Source organism: Brachyistius frenatus, unplaced genomic scaffold (assembly GCF_029030835.1).
Source record: "Brachyistius frenatus isolate BFR_SWC_R1_liver_20210118 unplaced genomic scaffold, ASM2903083v1 Contig_267, whole genome shotgun sequence".
Lineage (NCBI taxonomy): Eukaryota > Metazoa > Chordata > Actinopteri > Embiotocidae > Brachyistius > Brachyistius frenatus.
In genome coordinates, this window is record NW_027210866.1 from 174,816 (window position 1) to 201,409 (window position 26,594).

The window sequence follows — 26,594 nt, forward strand, 5'->3', positions numbered from 1 at the left end:
TGATATGTTCTCATGGAAACCAGGTCGAGTCCGTGCACGAACGTGTAACAGAAACTAGTCAGCACGCAGAGGGAAGCCATGTTTATAACTGCCGAGGTGTGTTTTTTTTCTACCTGCCGTAGATCTGTGAGCTTGACAGTCGGACTGCACTGTAATCATTAACAGACAGGGGCTGCTCGTTTACGGCAGCGCGCGCTCTCCCTCTCTCGTGCTGTCCCCGGACGTCTTCTGTAATTTGAAGGGCACGGAGCGTAGGCGTGCCGCTGCAGCCTGTGTCTTTAAACGCAGGAGGAGACGTGAGTGTGTGTGTGCGTGTGCGTGTGTGTGTGTGTGTGTGTGTGTGCGTGTGTGTGTGTGTATGTTTCTGAGAGATGTAGCCTGCCTGTCGCCAGCATAGCTCCGAACCCACCTGCCCCTCCGCTCTGTCATCTCCCCGCCGAGCAAGGAAGGAAGGAAAGAAGGAAGGAAGGAGGGAAGGAAGGAGGGACAGGGCTGAGATGCTGGGAGGCGGCTGTAAAGGAAAGTTCAGTGTGTTTTTGGTCAACAGAGAGGCGTTCTTGTAAATTCACATATTCCAAAGAAGCTCCGGACTGACCGACGTCTACATCTGCAGAAACCCAACATAGCTGCTCAAGTCCTCAAACAGGTAAAGGTGATGATTAACCAGCGGCACGCATGCGTTATGGTCATACTTGAAGCCTATCAGAGGCATTTGTAGTGTAAACATACTTCCAGTACACAATACAGGAAATATCGCGGTTCATTTTTGTATTATTCTGACAGCAGCTGTAAAGAAATGCCGGAAACCTGATTCCGTGGATGTAACATGATGCATTGATGTGTGTTGTTTGTAACGTGACACTATGATAATTCAGACTACACCTGTCAAAATCCACACTTTTCCCACCTTTTGCAATGCCAGACATAGATTCTCACACACACTGCTCTCCTGTTTTGTTTTTTTCTCCCCCTGATCTCTACCACATTTACACCAATAGGCTACATGCAGCCTCTGGCATCCATGTGTCTGAGATAATATCTGACACGAAACACAACACAATTAAAATGACCTTCATCTTTTTCAGCCAAAGAAATTGTGCTTGAAGTGGGAGTGTAATTAGGCCAACGGTTCTCCTTTTACAGCCGAGGTATGAGTCATTTTATCCGTTGTAGGCTATGTAAAACACCTACCTCACGTGAAAGTGAACATTGCAGACATTGTGTTCTGATGTTTACATTGGGTAAATAGACACTGTTTACCAGATATCAAATGACACATGAGGAGTCAGAAGATGTTTCGTAGAGATAACTGACCCATGTCATAAATTTGTCATTATGTTCTACTATCATAGTGTAATTTCATATAGTGTAACATATACTTTACCCTTACACTGCCTCACAGTACAGTAGGCTACATAGTATGCCTTGAGGAAGGATTAACCTACCAGCATTAGGGATGCACAATATTGTATTTTTTTGTAAATATTTTCCAACTGTGTTGGCCAGTTCCTGATCCCGATATATCTATATATGCAATGATCAGGAAGAAGGTTCTTATGATGGACTAATGAATTTGTAGTGTTGAAGGAATGTGATGTGGCTCCTTTTCACATGACTGTTTCAGACCATGGACTGTATATAAAAATAGACGTCGCTTCTGAGAAGCCAATACATTCCTTCAAGTGCAGTACCACCAACGACCGCTAAGGGCTGGCTCCAAAAAACCTCTGGCTCCAATAGACTCCTATTCAACTTCTGGCTAAATTCACTCCTTCTGATCATTGTTTTGAAAATAATGACATCATTAATTAGATATTAGGCCTCACAGAGCAGAATATTTGTGGGGGTGTCTGGTTGGATTGAAAGGTCTGTGGTGCAGTGAGGTTTCCGCTATGGGGAGGTGGGTGTAGTGTCCTCGGGTTTCCAATCTGATCGAATCAAATCGCTCCTCCGTAGTGCATCCGAATATGGTCACTTCTGGCTCCAGACTACCAAGATATGGACGGCCAAAATGCTAGTCTCAAGACTTCAAAACTGCAGTTCGCAAACCAATGAGTGACATGCGTTTCAGACACTTTAAAAAACCTCCACGCCACCGACATATTGTGGCACACTCTTTCACACTTGAGAGCCACTAAAAGCACCCTCGCACCGGGAACATGTTGTTCAGCATTTAGGCATAATTAAAGCGTCATTTTTTTGGCCTGTCATATCGGCAGGAAGGTTAATTTTGGGCCAATGCGGATATTTCATTTTAAAGCCGATATTGGCCAATACTGATGACGTACCAATATAATTGTTATGTAAAAAGAATTATAATAACTGGATTCCAAAACAATGCACACTCAGCAATTTTAGTCCAAATGCAGTGTTTAATCCTGACCTAACAAGTTTTTATCAGTATTTACTGGAGCAGCAGCTGCTGTTACAACTTTTTGTCTATGTTTCTTCCTTATTCTTATTTAAAAAACAGTAACTGGGCAGAAAGGTAAATGTGGCAACCAACCGACTTCTCTGTATGAGAGCATTTCATACACATGCAGACATTAGTACACATGAATCGGGGCTATTTCGCGTGCCAGTCCAAGGATCTTTTTTTTAACATCCCTAATGAGTTTTTGGTCATTGAATTTATTTTTATCACTAGGTTATTCCAATTACTTAATATTGCTAAATAGACTTTTACATGTCAATTATCTGGTAAATGAGAAGTTGCTTTTGCATCTAATAACAACATGGTGATAATTTTTCTCTGCAGAGAGCCTTTTAAGCAGAATGCATAAGTAAATGTTTCCATTTGGCTGATTTCCATTATTGTTAATTGACAGACTCTGAAATTGCATCTTACAACATAGGTTTGCAACGCAGACGTTACACTGTATGTTGTCAACACGTTTCTTCATTGTTAGATTGTAAGCAAAATCATTTTGACAACCTGCAGCCTTGGCTATGAGCTGATCAGAAAGATGAGGCCCCCTGGATACAAGGGAGTTATACTCAGTGGCACTAGGACCTGGAGGAGCCATTTACAGCTGTGGCAGCAGCTGTCGGTGTCATTTCTGTCCAGGTCATCATTAGTATCCCTGTCACAGGGGCATATGGCACTGGAGGCCCTCAACACCAACACTCGGTTTGGCTGTAATTTCAACATTAAACACTAAAGAAGGTAAAATGCGATCAACATCATGGCTGGAAAGACTGGGTTGATGCAACGCAGCCATGCAGAGCCAGTGATGTAAGATAAAAGATAACTCAGAGTGAGGCTATACATGATTTCCTTTATGTATGCCCCTGAAGAAGAAAGCAGTATGTTTTCTGACCTTTTGCCCGACTCATTCACTCAAACCTATCTGTGTGCTCATTTAATCCCACCAAAGGAGCCAAGGAGGCTGGCTGTAGACTGCTGTTTGGGTTACTCCACATCCTTCCTGGCTCACTCAGCTCTCACCCCCTCAGGAGGGTGCATGTAAACACTATGACACATTTGTTATAATCAAATCATTCCACTCTCTCCTCTGTGAACGTGAGAGGAATAAGAAGTGGTAGTCTGTCACAACTATTCCCAGAAAGGCAAATATTTGGTACTAGCTTTGTCATGCATAAAGAAAATCAACGTTATTTTGTGTGTGTGTGTGTGCGTGTGTCTGTGTGAGTGAGTGAGTGAGTGAGTGAGTGAGTGAGTGAGTGAGTGAGTGAGTGAGTGAGTGAGTGAGTGAGTGAGTGAGTGAGTGAAAAAGGTGAATTGCACTGTATTTTTGGAAGGCGGAAGAATATGTTTTCCTAAATACAAGCAGAGAAACTTGCATGCACCACTTCCATTAACATCCATATCTCAAGTTTTAGTTTTCCTTCCTTCATTTTCACTTTCATAAAGTGTTCATTTCTCACACACCTCCCCTTGTCTTCAGATATTTTTGTGCAATAACTACAACATGGTTTGAAAATTCATCATTCTCCAGTTTTTCTCCTATAATCTGGATCACACAAACATACATTGCCACTGATTATGATCTATGTTTGGTTGTTGTGACGGTGGCCGCTGAAACTGTGGCATGTTGACGTCATTGATAGGGACTGTGAGTTGGTTGGCCAAGGGAAACAATACACAGCGTGTTGCAGGAGGAGGGTAAGTGTCACCTCAGAGTGCAGGGGGGATAAGAGACATTTTCAGGAATAGTAAAGGCACTTGGCTTGATGAGAAAAGGAAAAATGGAGAAAACTAAATAGGTGGAGTGAGCGATTCAGTTTCCATACAGTGAAGGTGGGTAAGATGGAACAACAGAGTCTTGGGGAAGATGGTGAGGGAGGAAGGATTAGAAAATGGGATGATAAGAGAGAGAGAGAGAGAAAGAGAGAAGGGGGGGGGGGATTAGAGCTTGGAAAAATAGACATTGCCAGAGGGAAGTGTGAGAGGATCAATTTAGAGGCATTCTGCGAGGAGACAGTGCTGTCACTGAATGGGCTCTCGGTTGGCTCTGCCTCCCGCTCCCTGTAGCTCGTTTTGCACCCTCCCACTCCCACGTGTGCCCACTCACCCTCCTCCTTTACACTCCCCCCACTCAATGCCATACATGGACCATAGGAATACATCATGCCCAGCCAGGCCCCAGGTTATTGGTGGACTGAAAGACCAACATGTTTCTGGGCACATGTGGAATACAGAGGCAGCTTTCGTCTCTGCATGAAAGTCATGGCCTCTGTGTCTTCAAGGTCATGTGAATAATTATGAGAGAGCTCTGTTATTTCTGTATCCCCAAGCGGATAGCCCTTCCTCCCTGCTGACCAAAACGGTGTCCACAAAGCACAGGATGTTATTTCAGCCATGTCAAAAAAATGCAGTGGGTTTGCCATGATTTACACCCAAAAGGTTAGGCGTCTCTTTTCCCTCATTAAAAATGTGACACTGACATTTTTGGACCTTTTTTCACACATCAGACTTAAGCCACTAACTGACTGATGGATGCCCAAATCAGCTCTTTTAAGGCTCGGACATGTCCACAAGCACAAGAACTTGTTCCCATCTATGTGGCTGATATTTAGTTTTAACATCTAAACGACCCTCGCTTTGGTGATGAATAATTCATGGTTGGCAGCGTACATCATTTCGTTCTCCATTTGATTTTTTTTCCTTAATTGTACGAGCATATTTTTCCATGGAAGTGGCATAGCAAGATTTTGTCTTCAGCCATCATGTATATCACCATAATTGCTCAGTTATTTATACATTTTTGTCAAAAAGCTGCACATGTTTTGCATTGGAATCAGAAATGATAGTGATTCAATTGCTTGAATTGCCATTGTTTTCTATCGATCTACAATTTTAAGAGACATGCAGTCACACATTAATTCAATGAATTGTTATTTGAACCATTTGCCTTTAATTCCTCTATTATTTCTGTCCTCCTTTGCTCTGTGCCTCCTCTCTGCCTGTCTGATCTCTCTGCAGCGCCCGCTCTCTGTGTTGTTGTTTATTCCATGCTGTTGATTTCTGCTGTTCTGAACCGTGCAGCGGTTCCTCATGTTAGTGTGTGGCAGGTGCTCTGAGCTGATATGAACTGACTGAGTATCTCCCTGGTTACTGGAGGACAGGCAGGCAGCCTAGGTAGAACTAGCGTGGATGATTAACTCTGAAGGCTTTTTTTTTTCTCCAAATCTATCCAGTTCAAGTTAGGACAGTAAGAGAATGTCTCTTCCTGCCTTTTTGCTGTTGTTTTTGAATGAATTTTGTACTTCCAGTTTTATAAAATCAATACATGCTGTTGCTGTTTCCAAGGCCATGAGAAGGCAGGTAATTGAACAGTCACGATGGTAGTAGCTTGAATGACTCACTCAGCTGTCCTGCTGGGTGAAGAGGATCTCATGACAGTCTTACACTCATCAGCTGAATTGACTTGTCATTTATGAAAGCAACTGCATGTTGCGCTCTCCAGTTTTTCAGTGTAAGCTCCTCTTAGCTCCTATTTTAATTTATTTTCCTCATGTCATCTTTGCATCGCACACTTTGATCTTCTCGGACCTTAAAAACATCATAGCTTTTCAGGGTTAGCTGTGTAAGATTATTCTGGCTGTTAGATTCCTAAAATGCAAACACAATATGTATCAAGCAAGTGCAAGCATTCCTGTTCTTTTTGTATTACAGAAATCTTAAGAAATGGACCAAGATAATCCAAGCCAAAGCCAAACACAAGAGGACAACCCGAACAGAGGAACAGAAGCTTTAACAACAACTTCAGGTCCAGCATCAGATACAGTGCCTCCGGACACTGATCCTGATATCGGCCAGCCTGCAGCTCCTGCCAGGCCTCGGCGGCCCCAGAGGAGCGCCAGAGTAGAGGGCTCTGTTGACATCTCCGAACCTAAAGTTGAGCCCAAAGCTGAACCCAGTCCTCTAACTGACCAAAATGAGAGCATTCCTGATGGCAATGTGGCAAGTTCTGCCAAACCCTCCCGCCCTGCAGCAGTCGAAGGAGAGCGCAGCGAGCCCCATGTAAAGGTCGGTCCTAAAGGTCCAGGCCACCACCCGGTTAGGGCTGCCTCGGTCCCCTACCCAACTGCCAGCAGGGATGTGCATCCTCACCTGAACCCTCATGCACAGAGGGCCTTCTCTGTCGCAGGCACAGCCGACACTCAGTCCCAGACTGTGGAAGACTTCAGGCAAGTTTCCTGATCTCTGTGTGTGTCCTGACATTTATTTCTCCACAGGACCTATCTTTCCCAGACAGATCAGCAAGATTAGCCTTGGCACACATAACATCCATTTATATTTATACAATGATAGTTGACTCTGCATGGCGGCATTATTACTGTGAATTTGTGGCCAAATGGTGGTGAGTTTTGCTAAACACTCTGATCTTAAGACAGTTATTTGTTACTGTATGGCAAACTTACACATTAGTGGGTTACAAATTCAACCAGCAAATCCCTGATTCAAGTTCAATTAATTTCCTTTTCTCTCCATAAATTACAGTATATCCTTTCTAGGGACTAAAAAAATGTTCAGATTAAACCTCAAAAGGGTAATATGGTTTTACCTGAATGGCCAGTGTTCAGTTTAGTAGGTAATGAATCACTGTACACTGAACTGATGTTGCTGAGCCAAAGCCAAAGATTGAGACACTAATGAGTCAGTGAATTTGTACTTGGCCGGAATGTTGTAATGATGCTTAGAGTTAGGTCAAATATAAAAAATAAAAATTCGGAAAAGCATTGATAGTGTTTTATATTTGATCATAGCTAAATGCATTGCCTGTTCATAGAGATGACATGCAGTTTTACAAAAAAATACAGCTGCAGAAGTCTGATTTAAGTCATTTGATGAACAAAAAGGTTGACTAATTCTAATTATAAAAGTGGCATTAAGTGGAAGTTTGAATCATGACACTGTTAGTCAGTGAGCATCATGAGAAAATGTCTGACTCCCTTGGGAGATCACCACCTACTGAATTAGGTAAAAGATGTGAAGACTCATCCGTGTGTTTCTGAAAGTTCTGATATGTCTGGTATGGCACTAGATGGTCCCTAAATATCCTACATTGTAAAAACGTTGAGATGCAGGGGAATTTTTGATCCACTTGTACCCCAGACTGAGAGGCAAGTTACACCAGTCTATTATTCACACCCAACTTGCATGTGTTTGTCCTGGTCCAGCTGCTGAAAATCAACATCATCTGTTTGTTTACGTTTGTTGCTTTGTAATGTCTGTTGTTTTTACTTATTATTAATTTGTCTTAAGTGTTTTAATGCAATTTCTTCTGCCTCAGAATGACTGACTTGAGTACATGATGATTAATGGTTTTGTGAGGCCAAATTGATGGGTAGATAACTGAAAATACAGTTGCTTCTGACATGTAAAAAAAAAGTCGAATAAAGAATACAGCTGACCTCGCATATTGTGGTGAGAAACTAAGAGGAAGGACTATGTCAGTGTTGTTAGGGCTGATATGACGCATAGGGATCTGCTAATACAAAGATTGCGCTGTCTCATTCAGCATCTATAGGTTCTGACAGGTGCGCAGGAGACGAGCGTTTATGAGAGATGTTAAAAAAAACACTTTTCCAACAGGCTGCACATCATCACTTGGAATGTGGGTTCAGCCACGCCGCCTGATGACATCACTTCTTTGCTGGGGCTGAATGTGGGTGATGGAAACACAGACATGTATATTATCGGGTGAGTGTTTTGTGGTGGCCACAGTCATTCTGCTTCTTCAACATAAAGGGTCAAGTGTCCATTGACATTCACTTGTTCCACATCAACTCTGCAGACGATGTCAATGATGTGCAGTCAACTCAGATTTGACTGTGTCTCTCTCTCTCTCCCTTTGGCAAATATTCTCTTGCATTTATTAATCCTCTATTACATTATCAAAGCTCCTTCTCATTAGCTCCTCTTACATCTTTTTTTGGCTCTTTACCCTTTTGCCCTGTTGTGTCATTTTTTTCTTCAAGGCTGCAGGAAGTCAACTCTATGATTAACAAAAGACTGAAAGATGTCCTCTTCACAGACCAGTGGAGTGAGGTCTGCATGGAGAGACTCAGCCCCTTTGGTTATGTGCTGGTCAGTAATGGCTTATATTGTAAACACATATGCACACACTCGCATAATAAAACAGCTTAGATTCATATGCATTACGTGATTGCTGACGAGATTTCTGCTTCTTGCTGTTTCGGCTCATTTTGTTCCCTGAGCAACTGATGTGGTGATAATGTATAGCAGGTGTGTAATGTCAGCGTATCTGCTATCTTCCGCTGTCTGCCAAGCTGATAATGCAAAGCCAAGCTCTCACTGACTCTTGCTTTCCCTTTCTGTGTCTTTATACTTGTACAGTGGCCCCTTTTCCTCAATCTTTGCTTTTCATGGTGGCCTCACACACCCAGTGTGAAGGTAACATACACAGACATGTAAAAACCTAGCAGGTTATATGTCTTCTTAATATATATTCATTAAAAGCATGGACCTATTCATGTAGAATATTATAAAAAACTATTATGTAGAAATCATTCGGATGTTTATTTTCCTAAGAAGTGTTGGTATTTTCTGTATTAAGTAGCACATACCGCAGCTGTGGTTGGTGTTTGTCTCCCTGCATCTGAAACGATGCTTTGCTCTGTCGGCATGGTGAGCCAGAGAGCGTGAATCAGCTGTCGAGCTGAAAGAGCTAGACAAATGTCTCCCAGGGTGCTGTTTTATTTTTGGATCATGTCGTTGTCAGTGTTGATGGGCCTCTGACAGTGAGACTGATGCTGTCCTCCAGCTATCTCATGGTCGGCTACGTTAGTTTAAACCTCGTTAAAATCATCTCGATGTGACCTTTTTGTGTGCTTCTAGTGGATACTAATGCTGTGAGCAGGTTGGTGAATGTGTAAGTGGGAGTTTGTCAAGCTCTTGAGCAGAAGGAGACCCACGGTTGTGTCAGTAAGAGTCTGTGTGGCCATGACATGGTGGACAGACACGTAGTAACAAGACACCCCATCTGTTCTCACTGCTTTTAGATAGTCTCCGCATTAAGACTCATTGTCAGGTTCAAACGGTAACCGCTGCAAGCAAAAGAAAGCTTCCTCAAATCCGCCCTTTGCAGCAGAAGCACAGGGCTAACAAGACACTTTTTTTCTGGCAACTCACCACGGTTGCTGCTGATTGTCACTGTAATTACGGTCCACGTATTAACAAAGGCAGTTTTTTCTGGCTGCAGACTCTATTTGCAGCATGGCGCAACGTACTGAATGTGCTGCAGCATGACTGTATACATACAGAGGCAGAAACTTCCTCTTAGCATGTCTTAGAGACTTCAATAATAAGCTGATATTTTGCACTGAACTTCTTCCAAATTCCCAGGCAGTCGTGCTAAGATCACACTTGTTACTCACAGCTCATTTCTTCAGTCATGTGTGTGCTGCACAAGGTCAAACATACACAGCTGCACACATGCTCGTTCTCGCTCTCTCTGTCTCTCTCTCTCTTTCTGTCTCTAACACACTTGTCTCTGGGCTTAAAAGTATTTTCTGTTCTGAGCCAAAATGTAGCTTGGCAGCCTTCAGGAGCTTCCAATGTTCACTGATGTTGATAAGACATGCTATTCAACCTCAGTGTACGCTTGCAAAGGTACATTCTCTCAGACTTTACACAAGCACACACACACACACACACTCATTGTTTGTGTCTACACACAAACCAGAAAATAAAGTCGGTCCACTTTACGGTTCAGTAGAATCCATTACGCAACAAAGTCGTTCAAATAGCCAGTTAGTATACAAGCAATAGGGTCTTCTGTCACGTGGAGATGTAAGCCTACATTACTGCCCGCAGGGCATTTCAGGCCGGGCGTGATTGTGCTTCAGACTGTGGTTGGGGGTTGGGATGTGTAGATAACTGGATGGGAAAAGGGAGCGGCAGTGATAAACATACATATCTGGGGGAGGGGGTTGACATCGCATGCAAGTGCGTGTTTCACTTAACAAATGTGCATGTCATGTTCCTGCCTATCTTGTGAAACACAAAAATATCTGCATTGTTTTTTCACACCAGTGATGCGCAAATGTCAAAATCTGCATATTATTATGGTGCACAACAAGATATGCTTGGGAAGATGGTGGAGGACCCAACCATCAAGTGCCGTCACTGTGGGCTTTTTGCTGTATGGGGGTTTGAAACCGCAGCAAGGGTACACCACAAGCTATAGCATCCTTAATGTGCAGTGCTTAATGTGATGTAGTGGGAGAGCTAGGCCACAGGCTCCTGCAGGGCAAAATTGAAACGCAAGGGGATAGAAAAATGAGGAGTGAGAGACATTAGAGACAGATATTTTATATTCATACAGTAGTGAAAATGAACTTTACAGCTGTTCTCTTTACAGAATCATGCAAAGTGCCCCCTGCTGACTCTCCGGCCTACTTATCAAGTTCTTCATGTCTGTCCCTTCTCACCTGTCTGTTCTTCAGGTGACATCCCAGCGGATGCAGGGGTGTTTACTGCTGGTGTTTGCCAAATACTTCCACCTGCCTTTCCTCCGTGGAGTCCAGACGGAGACCACCCGCACAGGCCTCGGGGGTTACTGGGTGAGATGGCCACTGACACCATTCTGTGATCAGCACTGTGTTATGTAAACTTCACACATGGAAACAGAAGTCCATAGAAGTGGATTACAGATCTTTATTAGTTTTTATCTTGGACACACTGAACATATGCATTAAAGACTGCGTCATATTAGGTCTTATAATTTGTTAGTCAAGTACTGCTTCATCTAGTTTTATGAGACTAAAGAGATCGATGTTGGTGTCTGACAGCCTGTCTTTATTAATGCTTGGAAAATCAAGTATTACAATAATTAAGCCAAAGGCAAGTAATTCTTCATGTGTTTTAACTGTTATAAAGATTTGAACTTCTACAAACGAGCAAGTACTTTATAGAAATTTTGTCAAGCGGTACCAGTTTTCTTGTGATCAGACAGTGGACTGTCTGAACACTCAGGGCTCAGATCAATATCTAAAGGTATGGTGCACTATCAAGCGAATTTCATCCTGCAAATCATACATACTCATACAGGCATCAGCACATTATGCAAATTTTGCACCACGACATGTTTTGTGTTTTAATGGGTCAGAGCAGCTAAGTGAACGGTGGGAGGAAATCCGCAGACTCATCTTGTGGGGGTAGTAGTGCACAGTGGGGGGGGCACTGTGCACTTCACTGTCACCATTAAATATTGATATTGTTCCTCAGTGCTCCTTAATGACTAGACTTCCCGTTTTTCTATGCCAGAGACACATATACAATACAGTAGAAACATTGACATACTAATTACTGCCCTGAGACACTTTTTTTTTTTTTTATCACTGCCAATATTATTTAATTCAACTATTCATTTAATTTTGCTTCGAGGGAAATAAATGGACACAACTGTCTTCTCTCTCTTTTCACCAGTGGCTGCCATCTTTTCTTTAATAGCGTTTGAACTTCTGCTGTGCTTGTCCGTGTGACAGGGGAATAAAGGTGGAGTGAGTGCCCGTATGTCAGTGTTCGGTCACACCATCTGCTTCCTCAATTGCCACCTGCCGGCTCACATGGAAAACTCAGAGCAGCGCATGGAGGACTTTGAGAGCATCCTGCAGCAGCAGCAGTTTGAGGGCCAGGCTGCCACCGGGGTTCTTGACCATGAGTAAGTCCACACACACACACACACACACACACACACACACACACACACACACACACACACACACACACACACACACACACTTCTTTTTATGCGGAAATCATTTCTCAATCAGCATTTAAAAAGTACTATTATTCTTGTACTTGTTTGAATTTATGAAATTACTCATTTTTTTCAGTCTAGTGTTCTGGTTTGGGGATCTCAATTTCCGTATTGATGGCCTGGATATGGAAGTGGTAAAATCTGCCATTGATAGCAACAGGTTTCCCATGTTGTGGGAAAAGGATCAGGTAAAAATAAAGGTTTTGTAATATATATGTAAATAGAGAAGTCTGTGAAAACAAATGTAACTCTTCTGCATGTGGTCTTCCTGAAAAGCACTGGATACAACTTGTACTTTTCCTCATCTGTATTCATAGCACCCAATTGGTTTGAGTTTTAACTGGGTTTATTTTTAGAGAACAGTAGTAGCTTCTATACTCTGAAATCCTTGCCAGACTTGTTTCCCAGAGAGGCTGTTTGTGAATCAGAAGGCTTGTGAAGACTTGTAATTTTACAAGCTGAAATTATGTTAAAAAGTCAGGAAGTACACAATGTATTGCCTTCTCTCCTATTGTGGACTATGTAGGTAATGCCACTAGAGGGCAATAGAGAAACATACTCTTCCTACAAGAGCTGTCAGTAATTATCAAGAAGTATGTGATGTCTGTTGATTGAATTTTTTACAGCTGAACATGGCCAAAGACGGTGAGACAGTGTTGGAGGGATTCCAAGAGGGTCCGCTGAAATTTCCTCCTACTTACAAGTTTGACGTTGGAACAAATACATACGACACAAGGTTGGTGTTGCTGGGCAGATATCACACAGCCCAGCTCAATAAGAGTTAATACACTGCCCTCCCTGAAAGGTCCTCACTAGCCTGAAGAAAGTACAGAAGTTCTTGTTTCTTCCTTCAAGTGTTGGTTTTAAACAAGATGATATTTTTGTATGCCTCTGTGCTGGATGACAGCTGTGGCTGAAGGCTTTTATGTTTCCCGGTTGGCCCTCTGTCCTGTTCTCGTGAATGTGATATCTCAGGAACACCTTGAGGGAATTTCTTCCAATTTGGCACAAAAGCTCATTTGGACTTGACTTTAGTGTTCAAAACCTACTGTGACCTCACAAAATCCATTTGTCACCATAACTCAAGAATTCGCACTCTTAATATGACAAAATTCTACACAAATGTCTAATAGGAAAACAATTTCAAAGGTTAACTTCACTGTAACATCATATTCTTCTGCAAAAATAATTTTCTGGCCATCATTCAACACCATTACTCAGGAACAGAAGGGGAGAATTGTGACCATATTACACATCTGTTTGGAAACTGACTCGGTGACACTAGTCTTGAGTGTCCACCTTGATATTGTGCTGATTGTATAGATCGTCTGTCTGTCCTGTCTCTGTCAAGTAGATGTGTGTGGGAAAAATCCACGTTTTAGAGTTTGTAGCTCCTTTGCAGCAACATCCATATTTGAAGCATCGTCTGCTGTCATTATTACAACTTTGTTTTCTATCAGAATCAACTTTATTGGCCTAATCCCTTCAAAGTCTTCACTTTATTTACTAAATGAGTCTGGACAGACATGGATACCTGAAGCTTGACTGTTTGGCGGAGACGCAAGGTGGTAATTTGAGTTTTTGTCTTGCTCTGTCTCTCTGTTTCCGGTAACATCCCAGTGGGAAGAAACGTAAACCAGCTTGGACCGACCGGATCCTGTGGCGCCTTAGAGCCACCGCATCTGCCGATGCCACTCTGAGAGTAGGGAAGCGTGTCTCCATTTCAGGGCTGAGCAGCGGGAGCAAAGTGACACAGCACTGCTACCGAAGTCACATGGAATACACTGTCAGTGACCACAAACCAGTCTCCTCCATCTTTACCCTACAGGTGAGACACACTACGGTACATTATAGTAATAATTTTGACTCATAATTATTAGGGCTTGCATCTTTGAAAGGTATTGATAGTGGTGCTGATATGATAATATAACACTTTCAGTTTCAATATCAAACAGCAATATAAGAACTTTGGTGAAATAAAATGCACTCTAAAAATTACAATATAGTTCAGTACATATCTAAAGAATATGTGCATGAGACTAATACATTTGGAGCCAGCATTTGACCCTGGTAAATGTTCTTTGTAGTTCCCATACAAGGTGGATGTTGCCCTGGTCACACTCGTCGTGGAGGATGAGTGGAATAGTATTGCTGATGCCACAGCAATATTCAAACTGGCGCCCAACTATTCCCGCAGCTCATGGGACTGGATTGGACTGTACAAGGTAACTAGAGTCACCAAATAATATGTAACATTTGAATAATCCATGTTTGTAAACCATCAGGTAGGTGTGTGCATTATGAGTTTTAATCATGTAGTTCATGATGATGCTGCCCCCATAGGTGGGTTTCAAACACCACAAGGACTATGTGGGATATGTGTGGGCCAAGCAGGAGGAAGCTGATTTTCATCGACAAGAACATCAGGTAACATGGGTGCATTCTGAATTCTCTGTAGAGTTCATCTTCTTTCACATTTAATAAATGTCTGACTAACTGTTTTCCAGGTAACCTTTACTGAGGAGGAATTGCCCAAAGGCTCAGGGGACTTTATCTTGGGTTACTATAGCAACAACATGAGCACTATTGTGGGTGTAACAGAGCCATTTCAGGTAATCATAACTCATTGCTTTCTTGGGGTTTAAGCAATCAAATGTGCATCTTATCGTCTGCATCTTTCCAGTTTTTTCATTTCGCCTACTCATATTTTGCTGCTCTTTTTTTGTATTTCAATCCCTTCATTTAACTCTTTATATTTATTTTTCATACATCCACAGATCCAGCTTCCCACTTCAGGCCATGATGGCAGTTCTTCAGACAGCTCTGACTTCACTTCAGAAGATGACAGCAATCATCTCATGAAAATGAGGTCCCGCAGTCCGAGTCCACGTAAGGGCAAGCATCGCCGCCGTCATAGCCGCAGCCACGGCCGCAGCCACAGCCGCAGCCACAGCAGCAGCCACAGCCGCTCTGGCAGCCTTGCACAGGCCAAGATGAAAGGACTCAACATCACTGATGGCACTCCATCAAGCACCACGACAGAGCGTGAGTCCGCCGGATCCCCAGTAGAGGGCAGCAGCAGCCAGCTGTCTGTTCCTGGGGCGAAACACAAAAACACAAAGGATTCAGGTGTGTGATGCACCACCTGGTCCTGCTGTTGTCACAGGTCACATAACCAACTGTTGTGTCTTTTATTCCATACATCCACCGTGCTGTATGTTTTCTGCAATGAAAATGTACAGTTCCTGATGCCATCCTTTTCAGGAATAGCCATCTGGTTTGTCCAGGAGGTTTACTTTGCCTTGAGTTGTTTTGTTAAACTGTGCACATTTTATGTGGATTTTTTTTTTTTTTTTTTTCTCATTATTTGTAAACCTTTCACTCTGTTTCTTCTATCTTTGTCCGTTCTCAGGTGTTAACAGTACAGGGACCTGACACCTTGCATTAGGAAATACTCATGGATTTCTGGTCATGTAGAATAAAAACGTAATTAATACTTTCTAGAAACCATCTTCCTTGTTTTCCAAATGCGGTTTGAAACTCTGCACTGATGAACCTAGCAGTCATGTCAGTAGACTGCATACAAGTGACAGAAAATGCTTTTGCGACAAGGACTATGACATACTTGACACAGACATTTTTCACAAATCCCTCAGTGTTTGCTTTAGTTGTGGAACATGTGTCTATCATGACAGCTCGCACCAATAGCATTTTATTCAGAAATCACTCACATCATTAGTTTCTGCAAATGGAGATAGCCATCTAATTTGACTTGGCGATAAGAGTCGGCACACATCACAACATGATATGCAGGGAGCATTTCAAATGATGCACCAATGGAGATAGTCCCACCAGGGTGGATAGAAACAGCAGAACCAAAGTAGGTGGAGACTGGGTGTAAGGGGGCTCCACCACTAGCAATGGCAGCAGCACAACACGTCAGTGTAGAGAGTGAATGTGAGCGTAAAGGTCTTTAAATAGAGCGCCATATCTGTGTAGGGGGATGTGATGGAGGCTAGCTGCCAGCTGACACAGCACAGCTGTCGTGCCAGAAGTAGTTGATTGATTGTTGGCCATTTACTGCTGGCTCAACTGCAGTGATACAAAAATCACATACTTGCTTTGATTGCATTTTGAATATATAATACAATCATTACTTTTTTGCATGGTGTTTTCAACATAGAAACAAGTAAAATCCAACACAAGACACTATTTCAATCTAAATATCTCATACAAATGTGAGCAGGAACTCTACTGTGTAGAGCTACTACAGTGATTTGTATTATACTGTAGATGGTATGATACAAAGCTGACATGTTCCACTATTGTGAAATATCACAAATCTACTGTGATATTTCAAAAAAGCAAAATGGTCCTATCTTTTTTTTCATATGATTTTAACTTGTCATTTTTGTTTCCTCTTTCCAGTTCACTGTGTTTATTTTTGTTTTCTCTCTTGCTCAGATCTTCCCCTGTTAATCTGGGTGATTAGTCGTCACGATAGTCGTTTTGCATTGTTACTGTGTGACCTCTGATGCACCATCTTAGACACTTTGTACTTTTGGGCTGTTAGCGTAGGACAGTGTATACTGTTGTAGCTGTAACCTCAGTGTGTATGTTTGTAATTAGTATTTTTGTGTATGTGTTTTTCTGGAAGTATGCGTGGGTGCGTGTTTGTGTATGTGTGAATGACAGTGAATGGGGTGTGACCGTGTTTGCATGGTTTGCTGCTGGACATACTGTACATTCCGGTACTGTGTTTTTTGTGCCGTAAAGTGCTGTTTTTGAATCGTCTTTGTCATAATTGTAGCTGTGAAAATTATTAGAAAAACATGGTAAGGACAGTATAAATAATCTAACTACAGCGTAAATGTTAGGTGAAGAAATGCTGAGTAGTTATACATGCGTAAATCTAAAATTATTTGAATCATTTCATAGTGCATTCATGTATTTTCTTAGTTTTGAAATCTACTGGACCTTTTGTTTAAAATAAGATGTTGAAAAAGATTGTCCTACTTTAGATAATTTAGATGAGTATGTTCAGTGCTGCAGTCATGAACAGTGATTATTGTGAATAGTTAAAAAACCTGTCTACCGAATGTTATTGTTTTGCAATTACTGTATGTGGCTAAAATAGAAGAAACTTTATGTAAAGGAGGAATATGAAGTGTTGTAGTATATATATAATCGGAGACCATCTATGCCACAAAGATTATTTTAATTAAATTATGTATTTATTTTCTTATTTAACTGTTAAATGAGCCTGAATTCTGCTGGCCAGTGAGGGAGCATTATTTCAATGGGAATGTTTTAATACTGATGATATCACAGAGTATTGATGATTATTTTCCTTTCCTATTTGGAAGTATGACGAGAGATGGTGATTTCTCCGGTTTCCATATTAGTGAATTCAGATCAAATGTTGCATTTATTGTCAAAAGTCTAGATTGTTTAGTCTACAGGTGTTTGCATAACTGTGAATGAAACTACAAAAAGTACAGCAAGCCTGTGAGATATTGATTTTTGGCCTATAAGGATAGTTCTCTTTGATCAAGGAGGCAAGAAGGTTGTTTGAGGGTTGCTTGCTTTGTTCTCCAACCCAGAAACTTGTGCAACACTGTCCAAAGAAATAATATACTATCTTTCAAACTGTGGTCTGTCTGCTTTTTGAATGTCTTTATATATATTTTTTTTAATATATATATATATATATATATATATGAGAATTTCTTTTTCCTATTGTATATGTCATTTAAACCGATCACATTTAGTTAAAAACAGAACTTTAAAGATTATTTTTTTTTAGGAAAGGTGTGTCTGTGAAAGAATAAAATAGAGATAGATAAAGAAACAGAAACAGTGACTCAGCTTAAAATGTGCACTTACAAAGTAAATAAGGTTGATGAGTAAATATAATTCCCTGATACAATACAGTCTGGGTTGCTAAAACCCTTACACGAATAAGTGCATTTCATATCTCCATTAATCAGTAACTATAAAGGTCATTAGTGCAACAACTGTACTGTACAAGCATTTCTTCTGTTACGTGAAGGAGATGCATTTCTTTCAATGAATATCATCATTAGGGTATACCTTCCATCTGCTATTAATCTTCTGACAACCAGTCAGCTCTTATTGACTTCTTATTAAAATAAGATAATCCTTAGTTAGTCCCACAGAGGGGAATTTTGCAGTATTACAGCATCAAAGGGGTGAGTGCAATCGCAAGTAGATCAGTGATAAAAAAAAAAAAAGAAAGAAAAAAAAAGAAAGATATCCGAAGTAAGTAAACAAACATTGCACAGTTTAATATCGGCCTACATTGTACATTGATATTACAAGAGTAAATGTGTCCGTTTTGGTGTCTGGGGAGGTAACTGTTTACGCTGTAAGTTGCTTGCTATTTCAGGCTTTCTGAATAAATGTGGATGACAAAAACAACAACACATCCTGCAGAAGGCAACAGCTGGTGCATCTTGCATCATGCTACTTTTTCAAAAGAAAGTGTCCATTCTGCAAATTCATGCTGACTGTACTGCACTGATGCAACACTGGACAGGGATTGAGCTGCTTGGTTTAGTGACACTAAACACCATAAGCCCAGGTAACAATGAAAATCAGAGAATGAATTGAATAAAGTGGTACAGGCTGATGATACAAACAAGGTTGTAGTGTGAGTGTGAAATGTTAGTTTGGTTTTCTCTTAGATGTCCAGAATCAGGAAATAAATAACAGTTTAAGTGTGTGATATGAGCCACCGTATATGTGCAGTAAACCTCTTCAGTATGATCAACAGCTGCTGGTAAAGTTAGCTAATCTTCACAATGACTGTTGATTTACAGAGTGAGGTAACCTTGTTACCTATCTTCAGAGCAAGTCAGGTAGAACATCAGGTCTCTGTGTAACACTGGACTCTGATTGAAAAGCGGTTGTGTTTGTGTGGTCTACTCCTTTATGAATGCTATTTCAAAATGGCAAGCATATATTCAAACTGAAATTATTAGTATGTGCAGAATGTCACAACATTCAAAATAGCAACTGTAAAAATGTACACAAGCTGTTTTGATGAACCGGTTCTTTGCATCACAAACTTTGTAGCTTTTCCCCAGCTTCTACATGTGCATCTGAACCTGGATAAATCCATTCTCTCTGGGTAAAACGCAAAGATCTGTAATCCAATGTTCCTAAACTAAAAGTAGAAATACTCTCAGAAATACTTTTCTTAGTTTCAGACCATTGATCTCCTCAAATAAATAACAGGGCCCTTTTTTGAGACATTAATTAAAACCATCTGTAGCCTATAAAGGCACAACATCTTCACAGTCATAGCTTTTGATTATATTATGCAATGGGGCTTGAAGCATAAGAGGGAGATAGGAGCTTTTTGAGTATATAATCAAATTATTATTCGATATGACATCTCCAGCATGTGCTTTTCTCTCCACTATCCAGTTTTCACTTTGTTTCTAAATGTATTTCCAGGCTAATCTGTCTGTGTCACAAAGGAAGCACATGTTCTGATGTTCTCCTGATAGCAAGTATAAATGCAATTTATCAGATTAATTATATCGTTATTGGTTTGTATCAAACTTTCATGATGGTTTCTAGGAAATACTTATTTCTTGTCTGGTCCACTCAGCCTATTATAAAACACACCACACAACGAGTTTTACATAATAAAAAAATAGCAATTAGATGTCATGGATGTAAGCAAAACAAAATTATACCTTTTACGCCTTCATCTATTGTCTCTCTGGACTCTTATTATCTGACTATCAGGGAGTCTTGGCCATTCCTTACTTCTTAAAAAAGCTATTAAGATTTTGGGGTTGATGTTCATTTTGAGGTTGTAAAGAGGTTAGATTTACATACGTGTCGGGGGTATTTGTGCTTGAAGAGTAAGAGTGCTGCACTGATCAAGAATATAGAAATACAAGAAGGATATGTGTGGGCAGAGGTGGAATGTATCAAAAGTTGAGGTAGGCTATTTGCTTTTGAGTATTTCCATTTCATGCAGCTTTATACTTCTACTCCACTAAATCTCAGAGGCAAATAATGTACTTTGTACTGCACTACATTTGTCTTACAGCTTTAGTTAATTCATTTTAAGATTACAGTTTTTCATGTCCTTTCTGTCCAGTAAAAACCATTCATCTCCAAATTTGGTGAATTGAAATTTGAATTTTTCTCATATACTGAAGGATTAGCTGTTCCTTTGTGGGTCCTACATTTTTAGATAAACTATTTCAAAACCAACTTGGATTCATTGGAAAATGTATTGTTTTTCTTGTTGAACAGAAATGATACAAACACAATCTTATAGAATAAGAGTTATCACTGTACATTAAACTAATCAACTGTGCATAAAGATAAGCACAACCTTAATTAACTTTAGCACCAAAAGGCACATTAATGTAACATTAATATAATATTAATTAAAAAAACATCAAATACAATGGTAAAAGACAGACAGAGATTACTTACTGCATACTGTTTACTTTTACTTTTGATACTTTCAGCACATTTTTTTCTGATGATACTTAGCTACATTCTTAACAAAGGTTTTTAATGCAGGACAAGTGGTGTTCGTACTTTTAATTAAGTAAAGGACATGAATTCTTCGACCACCAGTTTGTGTACGTGTGGAAGATAGAGTAGAAGTTACTCATTTAAAATCTGCAGGTCGGGTTTCTAACCTGCGCACTTAATATTAAATCGAAAATCAACACAAGGTGCGAATACCTCGACTGATTTCTTACGTCATCATTCTCATCACATCTCCACTACGGCAAAAAAAAAAAAAAAACACATTCTTTAGGTGTGATGAGGAAACTTCTGAAGTAATTGGTGCGCAAGTTCCCGTGTCGCTGTAACATTTTGTGAGCGCGATTCGTTCACTCTTTGGTTACAGTACGGGGCGACCCCTGGATAAGCTCAATGGTATGGTCCGCCTCCTCGTGACGTCAGTGCGACTTTATAGGATAAATGGTAACGCTCTGCGCAATGAGGCTCAGTGTACGGAGTGGGACGTTCTCTGAAAACGCTGAGGCATTGCCAGTACTAAGAAATACTGCCAGCCTGATACCACTGCTGCTACACATTAAAAAAAAATTAAATAAAATTGTACCAACAGCTGTCAACGATGATGAACGGACAGATGAACGGTTTTCATAACTCCCTCATTGACGAGGACTGCTTCTTGTTCACCTCGGAGTCTGTTGGAGAAGGACACCCCGGTAAGAACCGACACGCCGGTCGGCCTTTCGTCGGTGTTTATCTCGTGGAGCGAGTTGCGTCTGTAAATCTTATTTTCACGGCAACGGTTTTGTCCCGCTGACTATGAAGTTAACATTTCAGATGAGTTAAGTAAAAGGCGGTTTAGAAATAGACATAATTTAGGTTTGAATGTTTGGGGCCTTTTTCTGCTGCGCGAGTGTAGCTGGGCCGGTTTCAAGAGCACGCGCCACTAGCTAACGTTAGCTTGCTAATCTTTGGTGATGCTCTGCCTGTCCTGGTCCTCCCGACAGCAAACACACACTCCAGTGTTTGTCTCCGACACTCCCTGGAAACGATGCATCAATACTGTTTTTAATTACCACATCATCACTTGTTAACTGCTTCACGTTTTTCTGGAACTAACTGGGTCTATTTGGAAAGCACGCGAGGCACTGTGACTGCTAACGCTATTTATTTATTTATTTATTTGCCCTGGCAGATGTATTGTGTTTAGGATATTTAGTATATAATGCTTGTCTTCCGTCCCCGTCTTGTTGCGCGCGCTCTCCACCACATGTGCACGAGATGAAATGGCGACTGTTGAAACTCCGAGCCACTCCCACTTCAGCACGAACCGAGCCGGTGGCGCACACGTGCCCTCGTTTACGTTCAGACCCAGTGATGGGGGGGGGGGGGGGGGGTTGCTGCAGTTTTGTTTTGTTTAGTCACGTTGATTTTATTGTTGTTGTTTTTTTTTGTTTTTCTTAGATAAGATCTGTGATCAGATCAGTGATGCAGTCCTGGATGCCCATCTCAAGCAGGATCCTGATGCCAAAGTTGCATGTGGTAAGGAAAGATTGGGTTTCTTCTTGTCCATGTTGGCTCCTGTCAGATGTTCATATTGACACAGGAAAACCATCTTTTACCTGTGTTTGTAATGTTGCATCATTCTTGGGTCATGCAGAGACTGTTGCCAAGACCGGGATGATCCTGTTGGCTGGTGAGGTGACATCACATGCCACCGTGGACTACCAAAAAGTTGTTCGTGACACCATCCGCCAAATTGGATACGATGACTCCTCCAAAGGTATAACTTGTAGTTTAATTTGTAGTTTATCCTTTTCATTGAATTGTTGGTGGAATTTCTTGGTCTTGATCTGCTGCTTTCTGTTGCAGGTTTTGACTATAAGACCTGCAATGTTCTTGTGGCCTTGGAGCAGCAGTCTCCTGACATCGCTCAGGGTGTTCACATTGACCGCAATGAGGAGGACATTGGAGCTGGGGACCAGGTGAGTAATGGCCATAAATGTTTTGGTGTGATATGGGTGTGCTGAAATGTAAATTATTGCTATTTATTGCCCTTAAATGCATTTTAATTAATGAGTAAATGTCTCTTGCTCTGCAGGGTTTGATGTTTGGATATGCCACCGATGAGACAGAGGAGTGCATGCCTCTGACAATTGTCCTTGCCCACAAGCTGAATGCCAAGTTGGCTGAACTGCGACGCAATGGCACCCTTCCATGGCTCCGGCCAGACTCAAAGACTCAGGTAGAGCTCTGATTGTTTTTGACTTCATTAAATGTTTGCAGTATAGAAAGAGCGAGGCACAGAAATGTGGGGATAAGATCAGTCGAACCACTCGGCCATTGGGTCACCACCCCGAAGTTGAAATTATTAACTGCTTTAAATTCTCCTTTTTGGTGGCGATATTGTAACTTATTTATGTTTTCACCTTCCTTGCAGGTTACTGTGCAGTACCGCCAGGACCGCGGTGCCATGCTGCCTGTGCGCGTGCACACAATTGTCATCTCTGTTCAGCATGATGAGGATATTTGCCTGGAGGAGATGCGAGATGCTCTGAAGGAGAAAGTCATCAAGACCGTTGTTCCCTGCATTTACTTGGATGATGACACCATCTACCACCTGCAGCCCAGTGGGCGGTTTGTCATTGGAGGCCCACAGGTAAATGTCGGAGGGCGTGGCTCTCAGGAGCTGATTAGCACGCAAGATATTTACCAAGGTGTAACCTCTGTTCCTCTGTTACAGGGAGATGCTGGACTCACTGGACGTAAAATCATTGTGGACACCTATGGAGGCTGGGGAGCCCACGGCGGTGGAGCCTTCTCTGGAAAGGATTACACAAAGGTGGACCGCTCTGCTGCGTATGCTGCCCGCTGGGTGGCCAAGTCTCTGGTGAAGGCAGAGCTCTGCAGGAGGGTGTTGGTTCAGGTGAGTGCTGGTGTCATGGTCCACCAGTCGTCATTTTAGAGAGAGGGGCCGCAAGACGTTCCTACCTGAAGTTTTCTGTGTGTAAATGCTTGATATAATGCGTCAATATGTGCTGTATTAGGTGTCCTATGCCATTGGAGTTGCCCATCCCCTCTCCATTTCTATCTTCCACTATGGGACCTCCCACAAGAGTGAGAGGGAACTGCTTGACATTGTGAAGAAGAACTTTGATCTCCGTCCTGGAGTCATAGTCAGGTAATGTATAACCTCTGAAGGCATCTGCTTTTCAATGAAACAGCAGCTCCTGGCTCCTTCGTGTTTCCAGTGCCTTAGTTTTGTCTTTATGCAGTTGCCCCGTGTGGGATTTGGTTAATTTAACCAATCAACTATGAAAGTACCAGAGTCAGTTCCTTTAGCCACGTCTGGCAACTTGTTTGAGTTCCGTTACCAAAAGCTATGAGTTTATCTCTTTCTGCTCAGTTACGTGGCATAGTAAGTTATGTATACAGTCATCTGGAGGCAAAAGTCTCTTATTGGGGCAGACGTGTTCGATTAGTGGTGTAAGGAAGCCATATAACACCGTTACATGGGTGTGTTTTATAAATTGGATCAGTGTGGTTTCCATCTGTAAGCTGCAGTGTCCTGTGTGCTTGGCAGGGTAAGTTTCAAAGCTTAACCTTTCCCTCTTCACCAGCTAGTCAAAAAGTTTTTATTTAATTTTGTTTTGTTGGTGGCTCTCGGCACTCCCCATCGTCTTAATACGAGCATTACGCTTGCGTGAGTGTGACTGTGTGCATCTGTGGTCGCTCGGTGTGACTGCTGCTAAACATGTTGATTATGTATTCCAGGGAGCTGGATCTGAAGAAACCCTTGTATCAGAGGACCGCAGCCTATGGCCACTTTGGCCGAGACTCCTTCCCATGGGAGGTGCCCAAAAAACTCAAATACTAAACCTGTTAAGCTTTTCCCCCCAGGCTTGTTGGTGTATACTACAGAGAAGCCTCCAAGGTTCTGGGGGTGAAATGCCATTACCTCTCTCATAATAATGGTACATGACTCCCTTCCTCACTCCTCCTTCGTCTTGTTGCTGTTTTCTGCTAGTTGCAGTATCGTGCTGGGTCCTAGGAGGCATGCCTCAGAAACTTGATGTTTTAAAGAACTGGGTGGGTTCCATGAACCCATGCACCATAGCACTTCCATGTTTTTCCCCTCATCTTGAGGTTCCCCTGCTTCTTGTGGTGGTAGATGCTGAGTAGCTATTCGTTCCGCTCTTGTCAACGTCATCAGTCTTCTATTTGATGTTTTGGCGGTAGCATATTAGGCTATATGCGATACCCCTCTTAATTTACTGGTGCTACTGATAAAATGAGTCTGCATTTGGTAGATGGAGGGTTCTCCGATCTGACAGTCCCCTAAAAGGTTTTAGCTTTTTTCTAAACATTCCTCCTTTTGTCAGTCTGGTACAATTATTCCTTGACCTAGTGCTCTTTTATTCTCCATTTTTTTTTTTTTGTTTGTTAGCTTTATTCCCCTGTCTTTGTGGAGGATGTTAGAATGGCACAATTAAAATTTAAGGGTTGTTGCTGTTTTCACTAAAAAAAAATGCTATGCATTGCAGGCTAAGGGGCAAGCCAAATCCTACTTATTCAAGCTCTCAAAAGAGCATAAGGCCTCAGATGCCACTACAGACCTTTGCCGTTTTCTGACGTAATACAGAAAAGTCAGAAGCTGCTATGTCACTGCATGGTCTGCAGAGGTGTTGGTTATACTTGATGGGGTTGGAAGAATTCGATTGTTTATGCATTGAAATTACATTTTTTAAATGAGTCCTTTTTTAAATGTGGTATTGCTTGCTTCTTTTTTTTTATGGTTTGAAGTGACTAAAGACCCTTTTACCCTCGAGGCTTATTGATGGCAGGTGTAGCTACAGAGAAACCTGATTCTCATCTTTATCCTTAAAGGGGGAGTGTTCTTTGCCACAGAGTCTTTTTGGCTAGGGTTTAAACCTAAACACTATTTATTTGTTCTCTGAAACTCGGCGTGGATACAGAGAAGCTGAGGTTTCAGAAGGCAGCTTTAAACAGACTGGTTGTTGAATCTCGAATTCCTTTTTGACTTGATCATTTCAGTGTTTGGCTTGAGGCTCCAGAGTGTTGTACAGAAAAGCTTTGGTCCACCTCAACAAGAAAGTGTCACTGGCTACTGTTAACGACTATTTCACGACCTTTTTTTTTTATTTTTATTATTATTATTTTTGGACTGCAGATCTTATTTTTTTAGGGGGGGTTAGTTTCGAAATCCCATTTAAAACGTCTGGTGCAGTTCGTTGGCTCTTGCCTATCCTCATGAATGCGATGGCCGCATTTGGCTGGTGTGGTACAGAGAAACCAGCCGTGTTTACATAGCCATCCCATCTGTGGGATAGAGTTTCAAGTTTTGGTTTTGTTCCCTTTTACCACTCGGACATCATCCCGTTGGTTACAGTAAGTGTAAGAGTGCCTTTTCTATTTCCTCTACTCCCCGTTTGCTTTTTCTCCCCCTCCCCCACCCCACCCTCCCCCCACCATGCGTCCAACTTCCAAGAGGAGCAAGTAGCTCATACTGTAAAATGCTTCATGTCCTTGACTGGGTAGTTTCCTTCTGCTCTGTAATAAATAACTACTCCCTATCAAATGTCCGTTGTCTCGTGAATTTTGTATGTTCATCGTACACGCCGCAAAATGTCATCCGTGTTTGCTTGATTCAAGAAGTTTGTCACCAATGAGGTTTTTTTTTTTAATAAATACTTCGAGTCTCTGACAAATCTTTCTGCAAGCATGAAATCTCCTTCCTTTGGTGATTGCCTTATCCGATATCGCTTCTAATGTAAGGTAATTGGCAGTAAGCCGTTTCTG

General features: G+C 41.6%; 2 protein-coding genes across 2 annotated transcripts; both read left to right on the top strand.

Moving 5' to 3' along the window:
- The first annotated feature begins 24 nt into the window (after positions 1-24).
- On the top strand, positions 25-17,908 carry inpp5jb (inositol polyphosphate-5-phosphatase Jb). The gene is made up of 13 exons (XM_069721561.1): positions 25-646; positions 6,140-6,654; positions 8,063-8,170; positions 8,449-8,557; positions 10,939-11,055; positions 11,980-12,155; positions 12,331-12,442; positions 12,881-12,990; positions 13,875-14,082; positions 14,342-14,479; positions 14,598-14,681; positions 14,762-14,866; positions 15,032-17,908. The coding sequence occupies exons 2-13, from the start codon at positions 6,152-6,154 to the stop codon at positions 15,389-15,391; spliced, it is 2,130 nt and encodes a 709-aa protein (XP_069577662.1). The 5' UTR covers positions 25-646; positions 6,140-6,151; the 3' UTR covers positions 15,392-17,908.
- Positions 17,909-21,260: 3,352 nt separating this feature from the next.
- On the top strand, positions 21,261-26,373 carry mat2ab (methionine adenosyltransferase 2Ab). The gene is made up of 9 exons (XM_069721537.1): positions 21,261-21,490; positions 22,239-22,316; positions 22,435-22,557; positions 22,647-22,759; positions 22,876-23,019; positions 23,215-23,433; positions 23,518-23,700; positions 23,822-23,955; positions 24,549-26,373. The coding sequence occupies exons 1-9, from the start codon at positions 21,397-21,399 to the stop codon at positions 24,649-24,651; spliced, it is 1,191 nt and encodes a 396-aa protein (XP_069577638.1). The 5' UTR covers positions 21,261-21,396; the 3' UTR covers positions 24,652-26,373.
- Positions 26,374-26,594: the final 221 nt, after the last annotated feature.

Bases quoted from the DNA above. Each gene is read 5' to 3' on its own strand.
- inpp5jb (XM_069721561.1), top strand. From the start codon at position 6,152: ATGGACCAAGATAATCCAAGCCAAAGCCAAACACAAGAGGACAACCCG. The intron at 14,083-14,341 runs GTGAGACACACT...TGTTCTTTGTAG, and splicing joins CCTCCATCTTTACCCTACAG to TTCCCATACAAGGTGGATGT. The intron at 14,682-14,761 runs GTAACATGGGTG...ACTGTTTTCCAG, and splicing joins TTCATCGACAAGAACATCAG to GTAACCTTTACTGAGGAGGA.
- mat2ab (XM_069721537.1), top strand. From the start codon at position 21,397: ATGATGAACGGACAGATGAACGGTTTTCATAACTCCCTCATTGACGAG. The intron at 22,760-22,875 runs GTGAGTAATGGC...CTTGCTCTGCAG, and splicing joins ACATTGGAGCTGGGGACCAG to GGTTTGATGTTTGGATATGC. The intron at 23,020-23,214 runs GTAGAGCTCTGA...CCTTCCTTGCAG, and splicing joins GGCCAGACTCAAAGACTCAG to GTTACTGTGCAGTACCGCCA.